General features: G+C 40.6%; 1 protein-coding gene across 5 annotated transcripts in view; it reads left to right on the top strand.

Moving 5' to 3' along the window:
• hip1 (huntingtin interacting protein 1) overlaps window positions 1-20,184 on the top strand; it is a 344,047-nt gene that overhangs the window by 252,254 nt on the left and 71,609 nt on the right. For 4 of the 5 annotated variants that reach the window (XM_087977488.1, XM_043718713.2, XM_087977487.1 and 1 more), the window contains exons 11-12: window positions 9,531-9,674; window positions 18,597-18,694. In XM_087977488.1, coding sequence (XP_087833614.1) covers window positions 9,531-9,674; window positions 18,597-18,694 — 242 coding nt within the window. The remainder of the gene's footprint in view (window positions 1-9,530; window positions 9,675-18,596; window positions 18,695-20,184) is intronic. The other variant, XM_043718716.2, reaches the window with a different exon arrangement.

Raw genomic sequence — 20,184 nt, 5'->3', positions numbered from 1 at the left:
TGTATTCTGGGTTGTTTTCACCAATGTCCTACACAATTTTCTAACGAAAATCCATTCTGAACTTTACTAATTTATAAAGGATCGTGATAATTCCAGGATTTTATATTTATTCATCACGAAAGAAACTGTAGGAAGAGTGTGGAATAATTTATATCACTTCCGTAGACCAAATGTACCAACTGCATTTTTTCTACTGCCAAGTAACAACAGCAAGTTTTTATATAGCACCTTTAATGTACTAAAATGTCAAAGGAGTTTGATAATGGCATGACAATAAAAAGACAAACCACATTAGGACCGAGTAGGGTAGTTGATAAAATGATTAGGGTGAGAGATTTCAATGACTGTTTCAAAGATTAAATGAGAGAAAAAAAAGGCCCAGGAAGGGAATTTCACACCTTATAGTGGGGACAGTTGAAGCCACAGTCAAGAATACCAGGTTATAGTCCAACAGGTTTATTTGGAAGCACCAGCTTTTGGAGCACTGCTCCTTCATCAGGTGGTTGTGGAGTGTAGCGCATTTAGTGCATTTTAGTACATTAAAGGTGCTGTATAAAAACTCGCTGTTGTTACTTGGCAGTAGAAAAAATGCAGTTGGTACATTTGGTCTACAAGAAAGAGATAAAAAATAATTCCACACTCTTCCCACAGTTTCTTTCGTGATGAATAAATCTAAAATCCTGGAATTATCATGATCCTTGATAAATCAGTAAGTTCTAGAATGGATCTTTGTTAGAAAATTGTGTAGGACATTGTTGAAAACAAATTGGAAAACAGTAAGAAGTATGATCTTATACTCCATAACCACCTGATGAAGGAGCAGCGCTCTGAAAGCTAGTGCTTCCAAATAAACCTGTTGGACTATAACTTGGTGTTGTGTGATTTTTAACTTTGTCCACCCCAGTCCAACACTGGCATGTCTAAATCATGACAGTAAAGAATGATAGCGATAAAAATCAGGAATACTTGAAGTCATAATTAGATGATTAGAGACCTCAGGGAAGGTTGTAAAGGTGAGGAAGTTACAGAGATAGCAAGAGGTGAGATTCTGGCGAGATTTGAAAACAAGTATGAAAATTTTAAACAAACAAAATTCTAAGAACCAAGACACCAGGTCTGAAGAAGGTCACTGGACCCGAAATGTTAATTCTGCTTTCTCTCCACAGATGCTGCCAGATATGCTGAATTTCTCCAGCAATTTCTGTTTTTGTTGTGATGAAAATGTTAAAATCGGTACGCTGCTTAACCTGGAGCTAATGACTGTAATTTAGTGTGAGTAAGGATGTGAGTAACAGAGTCATAGAGATGTACAGCACGGAAACAGACCCTTTGGTCCAACTTGTCCATGCCAATCAGATATCCCAACCCAATCTAGTCCCACCTGCCAGCACTCAGCCCATATCCCTCCAAATTCTTCCTATTCCTTGAACACATTATGATTAGGGAAGATGAAACATTGGAGGCTGACCAGGAATGCATTTCAATGATCAAAATTAGAGTTGACAAAGACATGAATAAGGACTTTAGCAGTTGATGAGCAGAGATTAGTGAGGCATTGGGCTCCAAAGGTGGAAAATAGGGTGACCTTGGTGATGCCGATGGATATAAGATCCTGATTTGAATATGACATCAAGGTTGTGAACATTCTGATGCAGCCTTAGATAGTTGCAAGAGAGATGGATGGAGCTAGTTTGTATGGAATGGGAGTTTGTTTTGGGAATCGAAGACCTTGCCTTTAGAACCATTGTAGGTTCCGTCTACTTGGAGAATCGTGGAGAGGCTATGGAGGAGGATGATGTAATCAACCATGTGCAAGAGCTGCAGACAAGCTTGAAGGACAAGGATGGATTATTAGTCTCCCTTTTTTCAATGTGACATGTTAGTTGTGACTTTGATTCATTTCATTATTGTGACAGGGAGAAGTGGGCAAGAACTTGGGAAATGCCAACAGGTTCAAGAACCGAGAAAAAGAAAGAAGTTAAAGATGATGTGATTGTTTGCAAGGTTCAGAAAAATTAAAGTGTTAAATTTTCATCTTTGTTTTTGTATCCCTCTATACGCTTACCCATCCCTATAGATAAAATCATTTCCAGCCCCACAATCCTGTAATTCTGATCTTTCAGCATCACCAGTTTTAATTGCTGGTGGTCATGTCTTCAGCTGCTTTGGCTCTAAGCTCTGAAATTATCTCCCTAAACCTTTTTGCCCCTCCATCTCATTCCCCTCCTGTGAAACACTCCATAAAACTGTTTCCTTTGGCCATGTTTGTGGTCATTTACATTGTCTCCTTATGTGACTCACTGTCATATTTTGTTTTAAAACACCGCTGCGAAGTAATTTGGAACATTTTATTGCACAGAGTCACTATTATAAATACAAGTTATTGTATTTTTTTGAGATGATGATAATGGCAGGTTTGAAGTAGTTGGAGATGGTACGTGTAGAGACAGAATGGCGAACAATATTAACTAACTGAAACCTGGAAGAAAGGCGAATGATCAGTACTTTTGTGGTTAATAGATTTGAGAGAGCAGCAACTGGATTTCATTTTCAAGATGTGTGCAAAGGGCATAAGTGAGATGGAATAGAAACTGAAGAAAGGTGAGAGTTCAGGACTGTGGCAGCTAATTAAGGGAAGTGACAGATGCAGTGATGGAGGCAGTTGAGCATAATGATAAAGTCAAATCCTTAGTTGCTGGAGGTGAGGGTAAAGGGGAAAAAATGAAAGATCATAAGATGCAGCAGCAGAATTAGGCATCTTGGCCCATTGAGTCAGCTCCGCCGTTCAATAATAGACAGGCAGGAAGCTGGAAGAACACAGCAGGCCAGGCAGAATCAGGATATAGAGAAGTCTATGTTTCAGGTGTAATCCATCTCCTGTTGCTGCCTGGCTTACTGTGTTCTTCCAGCCTCCTGCCTGTCTACTTTGGATTCCAGCAGCTTCAGTTTTTCTTTTGTCTCTTCTCCCCCCCCCCCACCCCAACCCATTCAGTAATGGCTGATATATTTCTCAACTCCATTCTGCTGCCTTCTCCCCATAATTGATTCCCTTACTAATCATGAACCTATCTATTTCTGTCATAACGACGCTCAATCACTTGTCCTCCGCAGCCTTTTGTGGCAATGACTCCCACAGATATCTGGACCTCTGGCTGAAGAAATTCCTCCTCATCTCAGTTCTAAAGTGTCATCTCTTTACTGTGAAGCTGTGCCTCAGGCCATAGTCTCTGCAACTAGTGGAAATAACATGTTTACATACACACTATTGAGGCCTCTCAGAATTCTGTAAGTTTCAATGAGGTTCCCATTCATCCTTCTAAACTCCATTAAGTACAGACCCAGAGTCCTCCAACCAGTTTTAATTTGACAAGCCCTTCATTCCTGGAATCATTCTTGTCAACCTCCTGTGGACCCCTTTGAAGGCCAACACATCCTTCCTTAGATACGGGACCCAAAACAGGTTTAAGAAATCTATTAATCAGAGCTGATAGATTTACCCTGAGACTTAGCAATTTGAGCTATCTTAATTGCTGCTGTCTCTCTCACGGGCATTTGGGTTGCTTTTACGAATCCACTTTATCTCAATTTTTCATACAAAATTAGAGATGTTTCTTGTTTCATTTTCTCCTTCTTGCCCTGAACAGAATTCTAAATTACATGATCTCATATCTTATGGAAACACAGGAACTTTGTCACACCTTCCCCACCTGAATGCTTCTATTGGATGTTCAGTGGTATCCCCTACCATGCACACTCCTACCCGTCTTCCCTCCCAAAAAAAGTTGAACTTGAATACTGTGTTAGTTACTCCCAAATTAACAGTGCTCATTTCTTGTAACTTTCAGTTGTAGCCTGGCTCTCTGATTTCATTTAGCATAAAGCTAGACTTTACCGTCAGCTCTCAACCTAGGCTGAGCTGTCTCTTGCCAGCTGATTTTCATTCCTCCCATTTTTCATCACTGTGGGATCGTGTTCAAATAATGACCAAAATCGGTGAGTGATGAAAATAGCCTCCTTTATTCAGCGACCACAATAGTACAAGTTACAACCACAACAGTACAAGTTACAACCACAATAGTACAAGTTCGGGGTGGCAATGGAATCCTGAAGTACAGTTCTTACTCGAGCCCCTTTATGGATGTAATTTTGCTTGCTGAGCTGGAAGGTTCATTTTCAGATGTTTCGTCACCATACCAGGTAACATCATCAGTGAGCCTCTGGTGAAGCACTGGTGTTAGTGACCCACTTTCTAATTATGTGTTTAGGTTTCGTTAGGTTGGTGATGTCAATTCCTGTTCTTTTCTCTGAGGTTGGAAAATGGGGTCCCAGGCAATGTGGTTGTTATTAGAGTTCCAGTTGGAATGCCAGACTACACAGATCTTTTTGTAGCCCACAAATCCACCAACACACTGAAACAGCAGCTAATGAACTTGAAAGACCCTACACAGACAACAAACAAACGTCATTTACAAAATACTTTGCAAAACCTGTAACAAGCATTACTGGAAAAATGGGCAGAAAACTACTCAACAGAATACATGAACATCAACTAGCCACAAACATACATGACCCACTCTCACTAGTCTCCTTACATGTAGATGAGGAAGGATACCACTTCGACTGGGATAACTCAACCATCCTAGGACAAGCTAAACAGAGACATGCACAAGAATTCCTAGAAGCATGGCATTCCAACTGGAACTCTCAACTAACACGTCGACTTGGACCCCATTTACCACCCGCTGAGACAAAGAACAAGAAATTATATCATCATAGGAAATGACATCACCAACACAAGGAAACCTAAACACATAAATAGAAAGGGGGTCACTAACACTAGTGATTCGCTAGAGGCTAACCGAAGATGTTACCTCGTATGATGGCGAAACGTCTGAAAATGAACCATCCAGCTCAGCGAGCAAACTTAAATCCAGAACCTCAACCTGAGCTACAAATCTTCTCAAAACTCGCTAGCCCCTTTATACACAGTTCTTACATATGTTAAAATTCCATTACTATGGTGTTATATTTTTTATCCATTGTACACAAAGGTTTGAAGGGCTTCTATCTGGGGAAACAGGAGATGGGTTAAAACATGCTAAATGTTGGCTGCTACATCTGGTGGGAATATAGTGGTCTGGTCTGCTTGCATAATTAAGAGGTGTTAGTCCTTTTCTCTTTTAAAGTTAATAAATGTTAACAAAAAATGCTAGGTCTATATACTCTAAATAAGTTAGAAATTGTACCTGTACTTAATAAAAGAGTCGGTGCGGCATGGTGGCTCAGTGGTGAGCACTGCTGCCTCACAGCACCAGGGTCCCAGGTTCGATTCCAGCCTTAGGCTGGAATCTGCGTGGATCTCCTCTGAGTGCTCCGGTTTCCTCCCATAGTCCAAAGATGTGCGGGCCGGGTGAATTGGCCATGCAAAATTGCCCGTAGTGTTAGGTGCATTAGTCAGAGGGAAATGGGTCTGGGCGGGTTACTCTTCAGAGGGTTGGTGTGGACTAGTTGGGCCGAAGGTCCTGTTTCTACACTGTCGGGAATGTAATCTAATCTAAAGGACATTAAATGGATTACCGTAGCTGGGTTGAGAGATTTGTTTACTATTTGCCGGTGTGAGTTTCATTCATTCATGCAATTTCATGGAAACACTGTTTTGTCAGTAAGTTTCTTAAAAAGATAATGTCCCAGTTAAAAGGTATTTAACAGGTACATATTAATTTGGGAATCTATTCACATCCACGAGATATTTGATAAGGGCTGATTAATATTGTAATATTTTGAGGAGACTTGATGGGGATGGTATTATGCTGGATGCTACTCTTATTCAGAGGTAAACACTGCTTGGAGCAAGGGCTGATAAGGTGTGAAAATGCAATAATGAGTTTGAAAAGGTTGTTTTTAATTTGGTGGTAAAATAAATTAGAGAACTGTGGTTTTGTGAATGAATGAAGCAGTGTTATAGCATGGAGTTATTAGATTAGATTAGATTACTTACAGTGTGGAAACAGGCCCTTCGGCACAACAAGTCCACACCGACCCGCCGAAGCGTAACCCACCCAGACCCATTCTCCTACATTTACCCCTTCACCTAACAGTGTGGGCAATTTAGCACGGCCAATTCACCTAAGCTGCACATTTTTGGATTGTGGGAGGAAACCGGAGCACCCGGAGGAAACCCACGCAGACACGGGGAGAATGTACAAACTCCACACAGTCAGTCGCCTGAGGCGGGAATTGAACCCGGGTCTCTGGTGCTGTGAGGCAGCAGTGCTAACCACCGTGCCGTGTTATTAATGAATGAAACGGGAATGAGGTGTTCGCTTGTGAGTGAGTCAGCAAAGGCGTTGGAATGAATGAACAGGAACCCGGTTTTAATGAATATAACGAGCTGGTGAGTAATTTAATAAAGATAACCGAGAACACAATATCTCACATCATATTCCCATCAGCCACTTCAGCTGATGCTGGGTTCCACAGCTGTGCTATTGGGAAGTGGCTGTTATAAGGATAGTTTGAAAGCGTCAGTGTTATAAGCTTCTAATGCTCAGGCACTGTACATACTCTTAGCTTTATGATGAAAAACATTATCTCATCATGTTGTTGCATTACGATTATATGATTGTACCGGAGATGGTACTTTTAATGTTAATATAAAATGTGAATAAATCTGATTAATGCATAACTAGTACTGCCTGAAGTCTCATGATGTCTGCAATTCGGAGGTTGACAACTCCTGTGTTCCCACAGCTATCAAGGGACATTTGTTTACATAGTGTGTGGTAGACTCCCCAGGGTTCCGATGTACTGCAGAAATTTTCCATAAGACAACAAAGCACTTATTCTCACCAAAAAAGGAGTCGAGAGTTAGAGCAACTGGGGGAAGTTGGCTATATTCTCAAGGTACTCTGTAATCAAGGTTGGAATATGTCAAGCTCACTGGGTCATGTTGATATATAAACAAGCTATTTGTAGCAGAACAATTACAACAACAGTCCTTATGGCTTTTGGAGATAAGATTATCAATATATTGGGAATGATCAAAAAGGGCATCCTCACAACAGAGCCCAACGCAGCAATGCTGATGTTATATGCCATAATTTCAGGTTTCAGAGTTGATTGTGAATCTTCAAACTGAATCCTGGATTGACTGTCTGAGGAGTTGAACCATCTTAGTGATAAAATTGAAACCAGTTTGTAAGATTCTGAAAATCACTTTGGCCAAGTAACTCTCCTTGACATGGATTTTTAGACCCAAGTCTATTAAGTTGATACCTAGTACTGCTCATCGTTGGGATGTGAATGGTTTCATAATGAGGAGTTAGATCGACCGGCCTGACAGAAATCCTCTTGAAGAACTAAATCTGACTGCTCATATAATGTGAGTGACAGTGGCAGGCTACATCTATTGCTCACTTTTTTACTGCTTCCATGGTGTACTTAAAGATTAAGAGTAGATGTTGACTGAGTAACAGTGCAGAAGAGGTGGCAGTGTTTCCATTGTGGCTTTTATTCTTTTTAAAAGCAGTTTATTGATAGGACAACCTTCCAAAGTACAAATATAATTCCACATACATCAGAAGTATGATCAGAAAAAATGAAATGCATGTCATATTAAAGATGGAAATATTAGACCAGGTGACCAAAAGCAAGTTCAGAGCGATTGCTTCTAAAGGAGGGAAGAGAGATGAAGATAAGGAGAACTTCAGAGAAGGAACTCTAAAGCATGGGGCTAGTTTGCTGAAGGCACTGCCACCAATAGTAGGACAAAGGAAAGAGAAAATTCTCTAGAAGCCAGAATCAGAGGAAAAGAGGATATGGTCGGGGAAAAGCTGTTAGACCATAAGATTTTGGAGCAGAATTAGACCATTCAGCCCATTGAGACTGTTCCACCATTCTGCTGGAATGTAGTAACCTAAGAAGTAGGTCAGTGAGTACAGAGACTGCAGGAGAGCTTGAGACTATGGCAGATATAGCTGAGAGGAAGAGCAGTCAGAGAGAGGTCGCTGAGCTCAATGGAACTGGAGGCTTGGACAGTATTGCCTAAAGTATAACAGGTAAAAGGAACGAACTTGGAGCCTGGATTAGTGCAAGCAATTATGATTTGTCATCATCAGAGAGAAATGGTTGAAAGAGGGGCAGGATTGGCAGCTTGACGTTCCAGAATATTGATGTTTTACACGAGACAGAGGAGGAAGCAAAAGAGGTGAGGGATGTTGTATTACTGTTTAAGGAGCAAATCACAGCTGTGTTGAGGGAGGACACCCTAGAGGGATCTTGTAGCGAGGTATCATGGGTAGAGCTCAGGAATAGGATGGGTGCACTTATAATGTTGGGACTGTACTACAGACCTCCCAGCTGCCAGCAGGAGATAGAGGCAGATATATGTAGTCAGACTCTGGAAAGATTTGAAAACAACACAATTGTTGTGGTGAGTGATTTTAACTTTCCCCATATTAACTGGGACTCCCTTAGTGCTGAAGGTTTGGTTGGGGAGCAATTTATTAGGTGTGTCCAGGAGGATTTTTTGAAACAGTATGTGGAGAGGGAGGGAGAGGGCCGTACTGGACCTGGTATTGGGAAATGAGCTCGGCCAGGATAGCATTGGAATAGACGAAAAGTGATGAGTACAGATGTGGAAGGGAAGGAGGGAGGGGGGGGAAGAGAATGAATAATACTATGGATATTAAGCAAGCAGTTGTTTTGTGATTGAGGAGATATAGCACTGAATCTGAGCTTGGGGTCAAAGAGAAGGCTGGTTTTAAAGAGTTTGGCTCTGTGAGATGGTGGCTAGACAAGAAATAGAATTGTGGATACATGGTTGGAAATTTATGATGGGCTAAGAAGATAGGTTTCGTCTCCACATATTAACTCATCTCACCCAAGTCTGGATGTCTGAACAATTGGTAGCAAGGGTTGAAGCAAGTAATGGAAGAGTGGAATTGATTGCCTTCAGTGGAAGCTGACCCTACATCTGCAAACGGGTCTTGTCAGTGGGCAACATGTAGACAAAGAAGTTGTACAAGATGGATCCCATGGCAACTTCAGAGTAAATTAGAAGTGGTTGGCAGAGATCTCATGCTTGGAGATGCTTTTGGGTAAGATCAAATAATAAGAATAATGCTAAAAGAAGACATTTTCACTGAACTGGATGTTGGAAACCTATCACCTCTACCACTAAGAGGAACAAGGACAGTAGATACATGCAAGCACCAATGCCTCCAGCTTACTTCTAAATCACACACCATTCTGACTTAAATTTGTTGCTGTTCTTTAATTTTCAGAGTTGAAATCCAAGAACATCCAATGAAGAAATGTTAAAAAAAACTTAAAAGTGATAAAATGCACCAATTTTGAATCTCTTTTTAATGTATTCTTGATAAATTACCCAAAAAAGGAATGAAGTGAATTTGGATGCAGGCTGAACAATCTACACCATAACATTAATCTGTCCATTTCAAATGTTTATTGACCGACTGTTCTTTCAGTGTACTTCGATTTGGTACTAATGATCAATTGGTTTGTTGCAGAATGCTCCAAACTTTCTGCGAGCGTCAGCACTGTCTGAGCATGTCAGTCCTGTTGTGGTCATTCCTGCCGAATCCACCTCTCCTGACAGTGAGCCCGTTGTGGAAACGGATGACCTGGTCGAGATGAACTCATCATCCCAGCAGGTAAGAGAAGTGGAGTTTCCTGGAGTCTTGTGTAACTGTGGGCTCTGTTGGACCTAATCAGACATTGTGTATCTCAGCATCAGTTTTAACATGCAACAAAGGTAGCCTTGGAGCCTGTGACATTGGCCAACTGCTTTCATTTCTGGTTAGATCAATGTTTCAGGAAAAGTGAGAAAATTACAAAGGAATTATGGAATAAAACTGTTTGTTGCAGTGTAATTACATCTTCAGGAAGGCAGTCAGCCAGAACTTTTAAAGTAGAAAAATGTTGCTAACACAATGGTTGCTTTCAAATAGATCATGAATTTGAGGGGGGAAAGAATTGACTTTGCACTGTCCTGTCTTTTCTTCTCCCCCTGTCAAGGAGAATTCAAATGGCTATACCTCTTCTTGGGTTCACTCTTATCTGTATGGTTTAAGGCAGATGGTGCAATGTTTGTTTTCACATTGCAGCATTGAATAAGTAGTTATAGGAGATGCCAAAGATCATCCTTTGATTTTCCTTGTCATTTCCCCACCATTTCCTGAAATAGTGCAATCGCCACTGAACATCTTCGTGAAAGTTTGACAGAGTATTGAGCAGCCCTGTCTTCTCCCTAAATCTCATGCTCTTTTCCTAACACCTATGAATGAAACAATGGTAGCCAGAACTGTACTCCAGCCATGGCCTAAATAAAGTCATATATAGCTCCATCATAACTTCCCTGTTGTTGTATTCAGTGACTTTACTAATAAAGGCAAGTATCCTATATGCCTTAACCATCTAATCCATCTGTCCTTCTATCTTCAAGAGTTGATGGATATGCACAAATCCTGTCTACTTGGGGTCCCGACAGCTGTTTGCAGAGGGCTCAAGCACAAGAAGTGTCGAAACAGACCATTTGGCCCAACAAGTCCACACTAACCCTCCGAAGAGTAACCTGTTCCCAGATCCATTTCCCTACCCTATTACTCTACATTTCCCCTGACTAATGCATGGAACCTACACATCCCTGAACACTATGGACAATTTAGCATGGCCAATTCCTACTATTTAACATGGACCCCCTTGCCTTGTTAGTTCTTCCAAAACACATCACCTCTCGTCTTTCAGGATTAAATTCCATTTGCCGCTGTTCAGCCCATCTATATCATCCTGTAGTCTAATGTTTGCCTCCTCAATTACCATACCACCAATTTTCAAATTTTCTGTAAACTTACCAATCAAACCTCCTACGTTCATGTTTAGATCATTAATGTACACAAAAACAGCAAGAGACCCAGCATCACATGCCACTGGGCACAGGCTTCCAGTCACAAAAACATCCTTCAACCACCACCTTCTGCTTACTGCCACGTTGCCAATTTTGGATCCAATTTGCTAATTTGCCCTGGATCTCATCGACTCTTAGCTTCCTAACCAGTTTGCCATTGTCAAAGGCCTTACTGGAATTCATATAGACTAGGTCAACTGCACTACCCTCATCTAAACACCTAATTACCTCCTCAAATTCAAATTTATTAGATACGATCTCCTCCTTACAAGGCAGTGCTGACAATCCTTGATTAATCCTTGCTTCTCCAAGTGGAGATTAATTCTGTCCCTTAGAATTTTTCCAATAGTTTCCCGACCACAGATGTTAGAATCCTTTAATCTATAAAATGTTTGCATTACCTATCCTACCTGGTGGAATGGTCCAATGCTTGAGTTACTTGAGGGCTGTTCAGGTAAATTACCACTTAATGTGATCAGTAATGTTGTCCTGATACTTTTATATTGGAATTTGAACATTCTGGAAATCCTCAGCAGGTCATACAGTATTTGTGGAGGAAGGAGTAGAGTTAGGTCAATGATCTTTCTTCAGAACATGTTTTAAGCAAGTTCAGAAGCAGAAAGTGGGGTGGGTGGAAAGAACGAGAAAAGTAGGGTCGTGATAGGATAGAAAGCAGAAGTGATTTAAATGACCAAGAGTTGAGGGTGCAAGAAAACAGAAGATGGATTTGTGAAAGTCAAAAAAAAACAAAGATGTGTGCAGAGGAGGTTTAATAAAAAAAAGAATAGTCAACATAAATTTCTGCCATTTGATAAAATGGAGACTGGAATCTGATTTGAAATTGTTGACTCAGTATCTTGAGATAATTTGCTTTCAATGTCACTGTTGAATTTGCGTATTTCATGTTATAATCTTTGCCCCATCTTAATTGTCATTTTTGTCATCTCTGTATAATATTAAAATTAGAACTTTAATGTATTATACATCACTGTTCAAGGGTCAAAATATTTTTCTTATTCGAGGGCTCGTCTTGAGATTTTCCTGACGGCTATATTTTGAAATCAGGAGCTACATTTTCATTCTCGCCAACTAATGTATTAGGTGATGCTGTTACATAATATCAGTACCTTCCTTGTTTGTGTTGACAGATGGAACGTTTTAATTAACAGACCAGCATAATTAGAAAAATTCATCAATATTCTTAATGATGATCAATTCTCCATTAATCTTAAAGTCACAATGCACAAAGAAAGGATTAATTCCTGAGACATCACACCATTTTTAAATTGATACAAGAGAACAGACAAACCAACTGATACATGGTTGTATGTGCAAAAAGCCATCACCCTAAATGCACCTTCCACAAACTAATAAGGACACCACGAATACAGCTAAATGTATCTGCAACCTCCTTATGTCGTCTTCACAGCTTACACTCTGACCTATCTTATTGTCAGCATCAAATGTGACTAATGTAGTGGAACCTTTCCTCTCAACTAAGTGATGCAAGATGACGCTCCAACACAGATTCCTGTAGGTGTCCACTTGTCACATCCTGGAAATCAAGCAAAAACCAATTGTTGTGTGCTCTCTGCTTGCTGCCAGCTAGCCAAACTTCAATCTCTGCTAATATGTTACACGCTACATCATAAGTTTTCATTTTCCACAGTAATCTTTTATGTAGACCCTTATCAAATGCCTTTTGGAAATCCACATACTGTACAGACTTCCCTTTATCCATTGTTCCTGTTACTCCTTCAGGAACTCCAAAAAAGGAGATTAAACATGGTTTCCCTTTCAAGAAACCATTGTTGACTCTTCTAGATCATCTCTTGTAATCTCTTTCTCCTTGCTTACAAACTTTGCAAACCTTTCCCCTTGCCCCTCTTGCAGCCTCCTTTCCATTTCTTTTTTCCCTCCGTAAACACTCCTGCAACTACCTCCTCCTCCAGTTGACATTCCCACCCTTGACCTAGCAGATAGAACACCTGGATCCAGCAGTACGCCCTTTCTGCCTTAGCAATAGACTACCCTGGCAAAATCCTTGCTTCCAGATCATTGGTGGACCTGTGGTTCTCCATCCTAGCCTTGTTGCACCCCATCAGCTCTAACACAGCTTGACCCCCTCCGCAGACCCAGGTCCCCACCTCTCAAGCTGACCTCATCTCCAGGAGCAGTGTTCCTGGCGACTTCCTTACTGCCTGACTGACTTGCCTATCTGATTGCTGCTCCTCCAATCATAGGCTGTTTCTCTTCTGGGTTTGGTAACTAATGAAGCAATCAGCAGCAATCATGGGAGCGACCTCGCCTGTTTTTGTGGGGGCAGCTCCTCGCCCCTCCCTTCCATTCTATTCTCTGAGTAGATTTTCCTAGAGAATTTTAGGGGCAAGTTCATCATGCTGCTCTTGTTTGCTTTGAGTTTATTAATGTTAAACTTATAAAAAGGTAAATTTGCAAGGCATCTTTTCTTAATTATCCTGAAGGGCTTTTAATGTTGATTTGCAATGTTTACCATGGGGGCAATCTTGAGTATTTCAAGGTCTTTTACTCGTTCCTGGGGGTACGTTTACAGTGGAAGTGATTATACACATTGCTGTAGCTATCAGGCAAATTACAAAGTCCCAAGGGTCAGTCAGTTGTAAACTCGGCTGACAATTGAGATGTTGTTCAGCAATAAAACATGTGTGAAATCCTCATGGTTCTAAGATGGGTCCGATTTGGAACCTTCAACGTGGTGATTTTAATTCTGTGACCTATCTTCACTTCTAAACCTTAATGGGGTTGATTTTCTTTGTCAGAAATCAAAGTCTTAAAGTAAACCTTCGAGTTGTATAATTGACAGAGAGGTCAGTTAGCTTTGCGATAGCTAGCTTGGAGTTTTTGCCTCTGGTCTCTGTGTATAGAAATTGTGTGTTCTTTTTCATTGAATGAAGAGTGAAGAGATATTCCTATCATATTTTGGACAAGATAAACCAGAATTCGGATTGATCATTTATTGTTTCAGAGGTGTCCAAATCCTGTGAAGTACATCTGGATTTGAGCTTGATCATTTCAGCCACTGTTGTTTGATGAGCCATTGATTTGGGTCTGACTCATAATGGGAAGGGAAGTTTGATGATATGGGGAGAAGTGAAACCAAACAAAAAATTAGTGTTGAAATGAGACAGTGAGTTTGATGATAGATTGTAATATGGAAATATTTTCTTTCCTTTTCTTTAAAGTAGTTCATGATAGATGTTCAAAAGGGAATGGTGAAATTACAAACCTTTTATCCCCCATTTTGCTTGTTATTGTTGTGTAACAGAGGGATAACGTGTAAGACAGGCACTGAGATGGAGAGGTGGAATTGTTACTGTGGTGATGATTGCCTTTTCTCTGTATGGCTTTATGCACTGCTTTGCTGAAGAGGTTTGAAGGATTATTATCTGCTTTTATTAGAGAAGCTGTGGTTTATCTGGACCAGTCTGCAATCTTTCATCTAGCAGGTGAAGCTGCCTTTGCAGGGCTTTGCTAAACATGTGGCTTTGTTGTAACTGCAGAACATTGCATCGCTATTTCACACAACTAACTAATTTTCATTTCTGTAGAAACCAAAAGAATTGAGGGCATATACAATGGCTGAATAAAAATTCTGTGTCTTTCATCGCTCTCCAAATCAGTTATTCATTTGATATTGGACTGCATGGATTCTGTAATATCAGCATGAAAATAATAATTGGAAAATCTTGGTGCATGTCCTTGCTATCATTCTTTTGGGTGTCTGTTATCACTGTTGGCCTGCACCTTTCAGCCATTCAGTGTCCCTGTCTTCATTGTGGATTTTTGTGTGTATTTGGGTTTTTCTTAGCTGAGATCCGATCCATCGTGCAAGTGGATGTTAGAATTCGGTTCCACTGCAAGCTTGTTGTTCCCATCATAACTTCATCTGTCTAGGCCCTAAACTTTGGCATGACACACGCCTCTAACCTCACCATCCCTTGACCTTTCATAACTCCATTCTGGTTGCTTCTGTTTATATCTCATTACATGATTTGGTGTCATGTTTGACATCATTGTGAAGTATTTTGGGATGTTTTATTATGGGGGTCAGTAAGCTTTGAGATGCATAATGATGCCAATAGTGAGGGTTCAATTCCTGCACTGGCTGAAGTTACTATGAAGGTCTCTCCTTCTCAACTTCTTCCCTCTCCTGAGGTGTGGTAACTCTTGGGCTAAACCACTACCAGTCATTTCTCTCTAATGGGAGAGCAGTACTATGGTCATGAGGAGCTATGATTATTTAACTTTTAAGATGTTAATGGGATACAAATACAGCCAGCATTTCTGTTCCAAAAATGATCCCATTTAGAAAGTACTAATGTGAATATGTAGTTGCCTCCATTATGGTGCCCTCAAGGTTCAGTGCATTTACTGATATTCACAGTTCAGCACGATTCTTTGAGCGACGGGAGCCTCAACTGTACCCCAGGATGAGTCAGTGGTCCTATTGTAAAGAAGGCAGGAATTATTTTGGCATCAAGAAGAAAAATGTTATATTCAGATACAGAACTCTGTTGGTCAAATGATGGAAAAATCCTTGACTTGCAATGCCGCGACTTTCCTTTTTTGTCTGTTTTGGGATTATCAGCATAGTATTCAAGTCTGTATCCTGAAAACTCAAACTAACTCTTACACATGGGACCAAAGGAGAAATAATTGACCATGATGCTTCTGCAGTTTCAATGCTCCATATCTCCTTCTTCTCCTTCTCCTCCTCCTCATCCATTTCTCCCTTCCATCCCCAGCCAAAATAAAAGTCCTTAACGTCTGTCGAGTGCCTTTGTGATTTCTTTTGGATTAGATTAGATTACTTAGTGTGGAAACAGGCCCTTCGGCCCAACAAGTCCACACCGACCCGCCGAAGCGCAACCCACCCATACCCCTACATGTACCCCTTTTTACCTAATACTACGGGCAATTTAGCATGGCCAATTCACCTGCACATCTTTGGACTGTGGGAGGAAACCGGAGCACCCAGAGGAAACCCACACAGACACGGGGAGAATGTGCAAACTCCACACAGTCAGTTCCCTGAGGCGGGAATTGAACCCGGGTCTCTGGCGCTGTGAGGCAGCAGTGCTAACCACTGTGCCACCGTGCCGCCCACGGTGGCATAAAATAATGCAGAATAGAAGAAGCCCAGTTTGTCCATTGAATCTGCACCAGTTCTTTTGAAGAGAAATGCAGCCAATTGGACCACTGCCTGCCTACCCCACCATCCCCCATCCCTCCCACCAACCTGTTCTTTCCCTTTACAGCTCCAAGTATTTATCCAATTTCCGTTTAATTCAATTTTAATCTCTTTACATCTTAATATTCAGGAGGAATTACTTCCAAATCCTAACCAAAGTTTGCATATGCGTTTTTCCTCCTGTTATTTCAGTTATTTTGCCAGTCAATTTAAATGACGATAAATCTGGGTCATCTGAAGATCAGTCTTTCAGCCATTGGAAGCAGTTTGTATTTATTCTGTCTGACCACATAATTTTATACACCTTCATTAAATCTCCTTAGGGTTGTTGGCTTTCAGGATAGTAACCCCAGCTTTTCTATGATCACTCATCCATGGAGCTGAACCCTGTACAAAGTTTTCATAACCTTCTAGTGCTCAACATTGGAAATCATTATTACAATAGGATCAAATGGTTTTATATAGGTTCAACAAATTTTCTTTGCTTTTGCACTTCCTGGCTCTATTTGGAAAGACGGTCAAAAGCTCAGTTTCAGTATGATGCACTTTATAACTACGGGTTTGTAGAAATGTTTGCACACCATTTGGAGGAGAACGTATTTAAAGGTATGACCCAGTCCTAAGGAAGGGTCACCGGACCCGAAACATTAACTCTGATTTTTCTTCACAGATGCTGTCAGACGTGCTGAGCTTTTCCAGTAACTTCTGTTTTTGATTCTTAGGGGGCTTGGCAGTGTAGGTGTTAAAAGGTTGTTTCCCCTAGAACCAGAGGCTATAATCCCAGAATAAAGGATTGCCCATTTGGGATCGAGATGAGGAGAATTTGTTTTCTTTGAGAGTATTCAGTCTGTGGAACTTTTAATGCAGAGAGCTGTGAGGCTGTTACATTAAGAACATTCAGGACTGTGATAGACAAGTTTTTTTAATGAACAAGGTAATTGTTCATTAAATGATTCCTGAAGAAGGGCTCACGCCCGAAACGTTGATTCTCCTGCTCCTTGGATGCTGCCTGACCTGCTGCGCTTTTCCAGCAGCACATTTTCAGCTCTGATCTCCAGCATCTGCAGTCCTCACTTTCTCCAAGGAAATTGTGGGGCAAGGATAGGCTAAATGGCTTCCTTTTGCTCCTTTGTCTTATACTCCAATTTTGTCATTTAATATCGACCAAGCAGCTCCACTTTGAAAAGGGCCAAGTAATTTTTTTTTCCCCAAGGGCTGTTTTATAATTAGTGCAGATTACTTTTTGATTTTTAGGGGTTCCTCTTACATTCTTATTAACTCAACTATTAGGTGATACAATAGGTATCACTACCATGTGACTGTATTTAAATTGATAAACAAGTGTTTTTACTGAGACAGCAGTAGAATTCGAAGAATTCATCCATATCTTCCGTTATTGACTCTGCATTAAACTCATGGCACAAGGAGAGCGTTAATTTTATTGTATTACTGTACTTAAATTGGCACAAGACAACAGTGTAAATTAGCAACAAAAACTTTGTTTCCACATGCTTCTGCACAAAAAAACACTCATCATCCAAAACACCTTTAACAGGTATGAGGTCACAGCTAATGCATTTTGTAGCATATGGACAAAGCTGGAAAATCTGGGTCATCTGAAGATCAGTCTTTCAGCCATTGGAAGCAGTTTGTATTTATTTATTCTGTCAGCTCTGGAAAATTTAACCAAACAATCACTATCCTTACGACTGCTTCACAGATCTCAATTGCTAATTTAAATGTAGCAATTGACAATTTTGAATAGAAAACATCCACTATACATCTCTAGATAATGGCTTCTCATTTTGTGCAACCTTAGCTAAATCTTTCAGTCAGTTTCAAGGAAATCATTACCTTGCTGCATCTCGGGTAGTTGTATGTTCCACTGTTGACAGGTTTAAAGCTGTTCTGTCTCTTTTGCAGCATCCTTTTGTGCCTCCCTCATCCCACCTTGTAGCCACTCTATTGGCACTTGCAACTTGCTCCTTTGCCCCCTGTCCTTTGCAACTGTCAGCCCCCAACAAAGGTCTAGCCTGGCCAGTCCCTGAGGCACAGAGATGTATTTGTCCATCTGTATCAATGACTTGTTCATCACAGCCTTTGGCCTTTCAAGCTGATCCTCCGATCACAGGCTGATTTTCTCCCATAGCTGATGCATGCACAGCTGAGGAGCAGCCTGTGATTGAAGGAGCAACTCCTCATGGATTCTGACTCTCTTTTGTTCTGATTGGTTTCTGAAGTTGGTACGCTGTTTACCCTCTTCTCCAGGGCTCTGCAGAGACTGACTCAATATTTCCCTCCCTTGGCTTTGTGCTCTGTGCTTGTCGTGTTAAGTAGTGGTGAGGAATCTTTGTACATGTGAACTGCACCAAGACTGAAACCTTACACTTCATATTGGTCATTGGTTCTTTTTACCACATGTAACCCTTTTCCTTGCAGAATTTATTTGACAATAAATTTGATGACCTCTTTGGAAGTCCTGGGTCAACTGACCCATTCAATTTTAACAACCAGAATGGAATGTCTAAGGATGACAGGTAAGGAATATTGATCTCATGAACATCTTGGCTTGAATGTTGCTAAGTAATTGATGATTCGATAGCTTCAGGTATTCCTGAGTTGTAGTTTGAAAGTTCCAGGTCTTTCTGTTCAGAATACACTGAGATGCAGAGGGCAGGTGAATGACAATGTTGCAGGAGCCTTCTGCTGCTGCAATCAAAATGAAACTAAAGGACCATGTGAACTGCTCGAACACGCCAACTGAGCAACATTTTGATTTTAATGTGACCCTTGTTTTTTAGAGAAATTCTCATGATTTAATTTTGCTTTTATTCCCTTCAATAAATAATACGTCATAGACTGCATCCAATCAAATGTTCAAAGGATAACTCTCCCAGTGGAAGTCGTAGGAAGGACCCATGATGGACAAATTAGTGTAATTTTGATGATAGACAGTAATTGTTCACTAAAAATCTATATTGTTTGGGGAAAAAAGGCCAAAGGACTGAACATCACCACATTAGCTTGTCCTCTAATTTACTTCCTTTGGGTTGAGATCCAGCCCCTAAAAATGATTGAATAGATCTCTGCTATCTGAATTCTGTTTCCATTGGGAATGGTTTCCTTTTGATGCAAGCTGTCATGATGAGAGAATGTGCACTTAATAGCAAATGTGGTACAGGAGTTCAGCACTAATGGTCATTCTGTTTACTGAGACAATGACGTCCATGAATCTAAAGAGCAGTTTAATTGCAATATACACAGGCATGCCAAGATTAAATCAATACTTGTTTGTAACTCCAAATCAGACCACTTAGCAGTAGTGTGGAAAGTCAGCCCTTTATCATGTGATGGTTAGCCATGTCTTCAAACCTTTTGATTTCTGGGAGATTTTATGTTGATGTGCGCTATTATGCCATATCATAATTGTTCGTCTGTAGATGGTAACTGCTAGATGTGGTGGAAAACTGCTTTACAAATGGAAAAAGAAATCTTCCCAAGAAACCTGCATTGTGAATGAGATCAGCAAGGATCAATGTAATTTATTAATATTGCTTCCACAGTGATAATGGTAAAGGGTTCAAGATGAGCTAGATTCTGTTGGGTACTGTACTGAATAGACCAAGCGAAATAGAAGTACCACATGCATGGAAACAACCAGCACCTCTTTCATTTGTGGGTTAGGAACAAGACTTGACAAGAGCATTGTGATCACTTTAGCTGGCCTCAAGTTGGACACTCAATGGAACAACTAAAAAATGGTCCTGGCTAAAAAATGGCCCTCGCTATATGGTTGTCAAGTCTTAGCTCTCTTTGTCTTTGCAGTATAAATATTTTCAACTGTCCTGCCGCTATTATTGTAATCTTAATACAAGCAGAGTAGGTTGAATTAACTGTCCAGATTGCTTACTGAAATACTTGGTGTACTGCTAGTCCCTAATCTTAACTACATTGTACTAATCACTTTAAAACATTCAGTCTTTCAACCCACTGATACAATGGCCGTGTTTATCTTTTTCTTGTGCAT

This window comes from Chiloscyllium plagiosum, unplaced genomic scaffold, assembly GCF_037043375.1.
Source record: "Chiloscyllium plagiosum isolate Xiang-an unplaced genomic scaffold, Cpla_swu_hap1 HiC_scaffold_31, whole genome shotgun sequence".
In the NCBI taxonomy this organism is placed as follows: domain Eukaryota; kingdom Metazoa; phylum Chordata; class Chondrichthyes; order Orectolobiformes; family Hemiscylliidae; genus Chiloscyllium; species Chiloscyllium plagiosum.
Note: the sequence above shows the minus strand (reverse complement) of the source record. Positions and strands in the feature narration are given on the sequence as shown.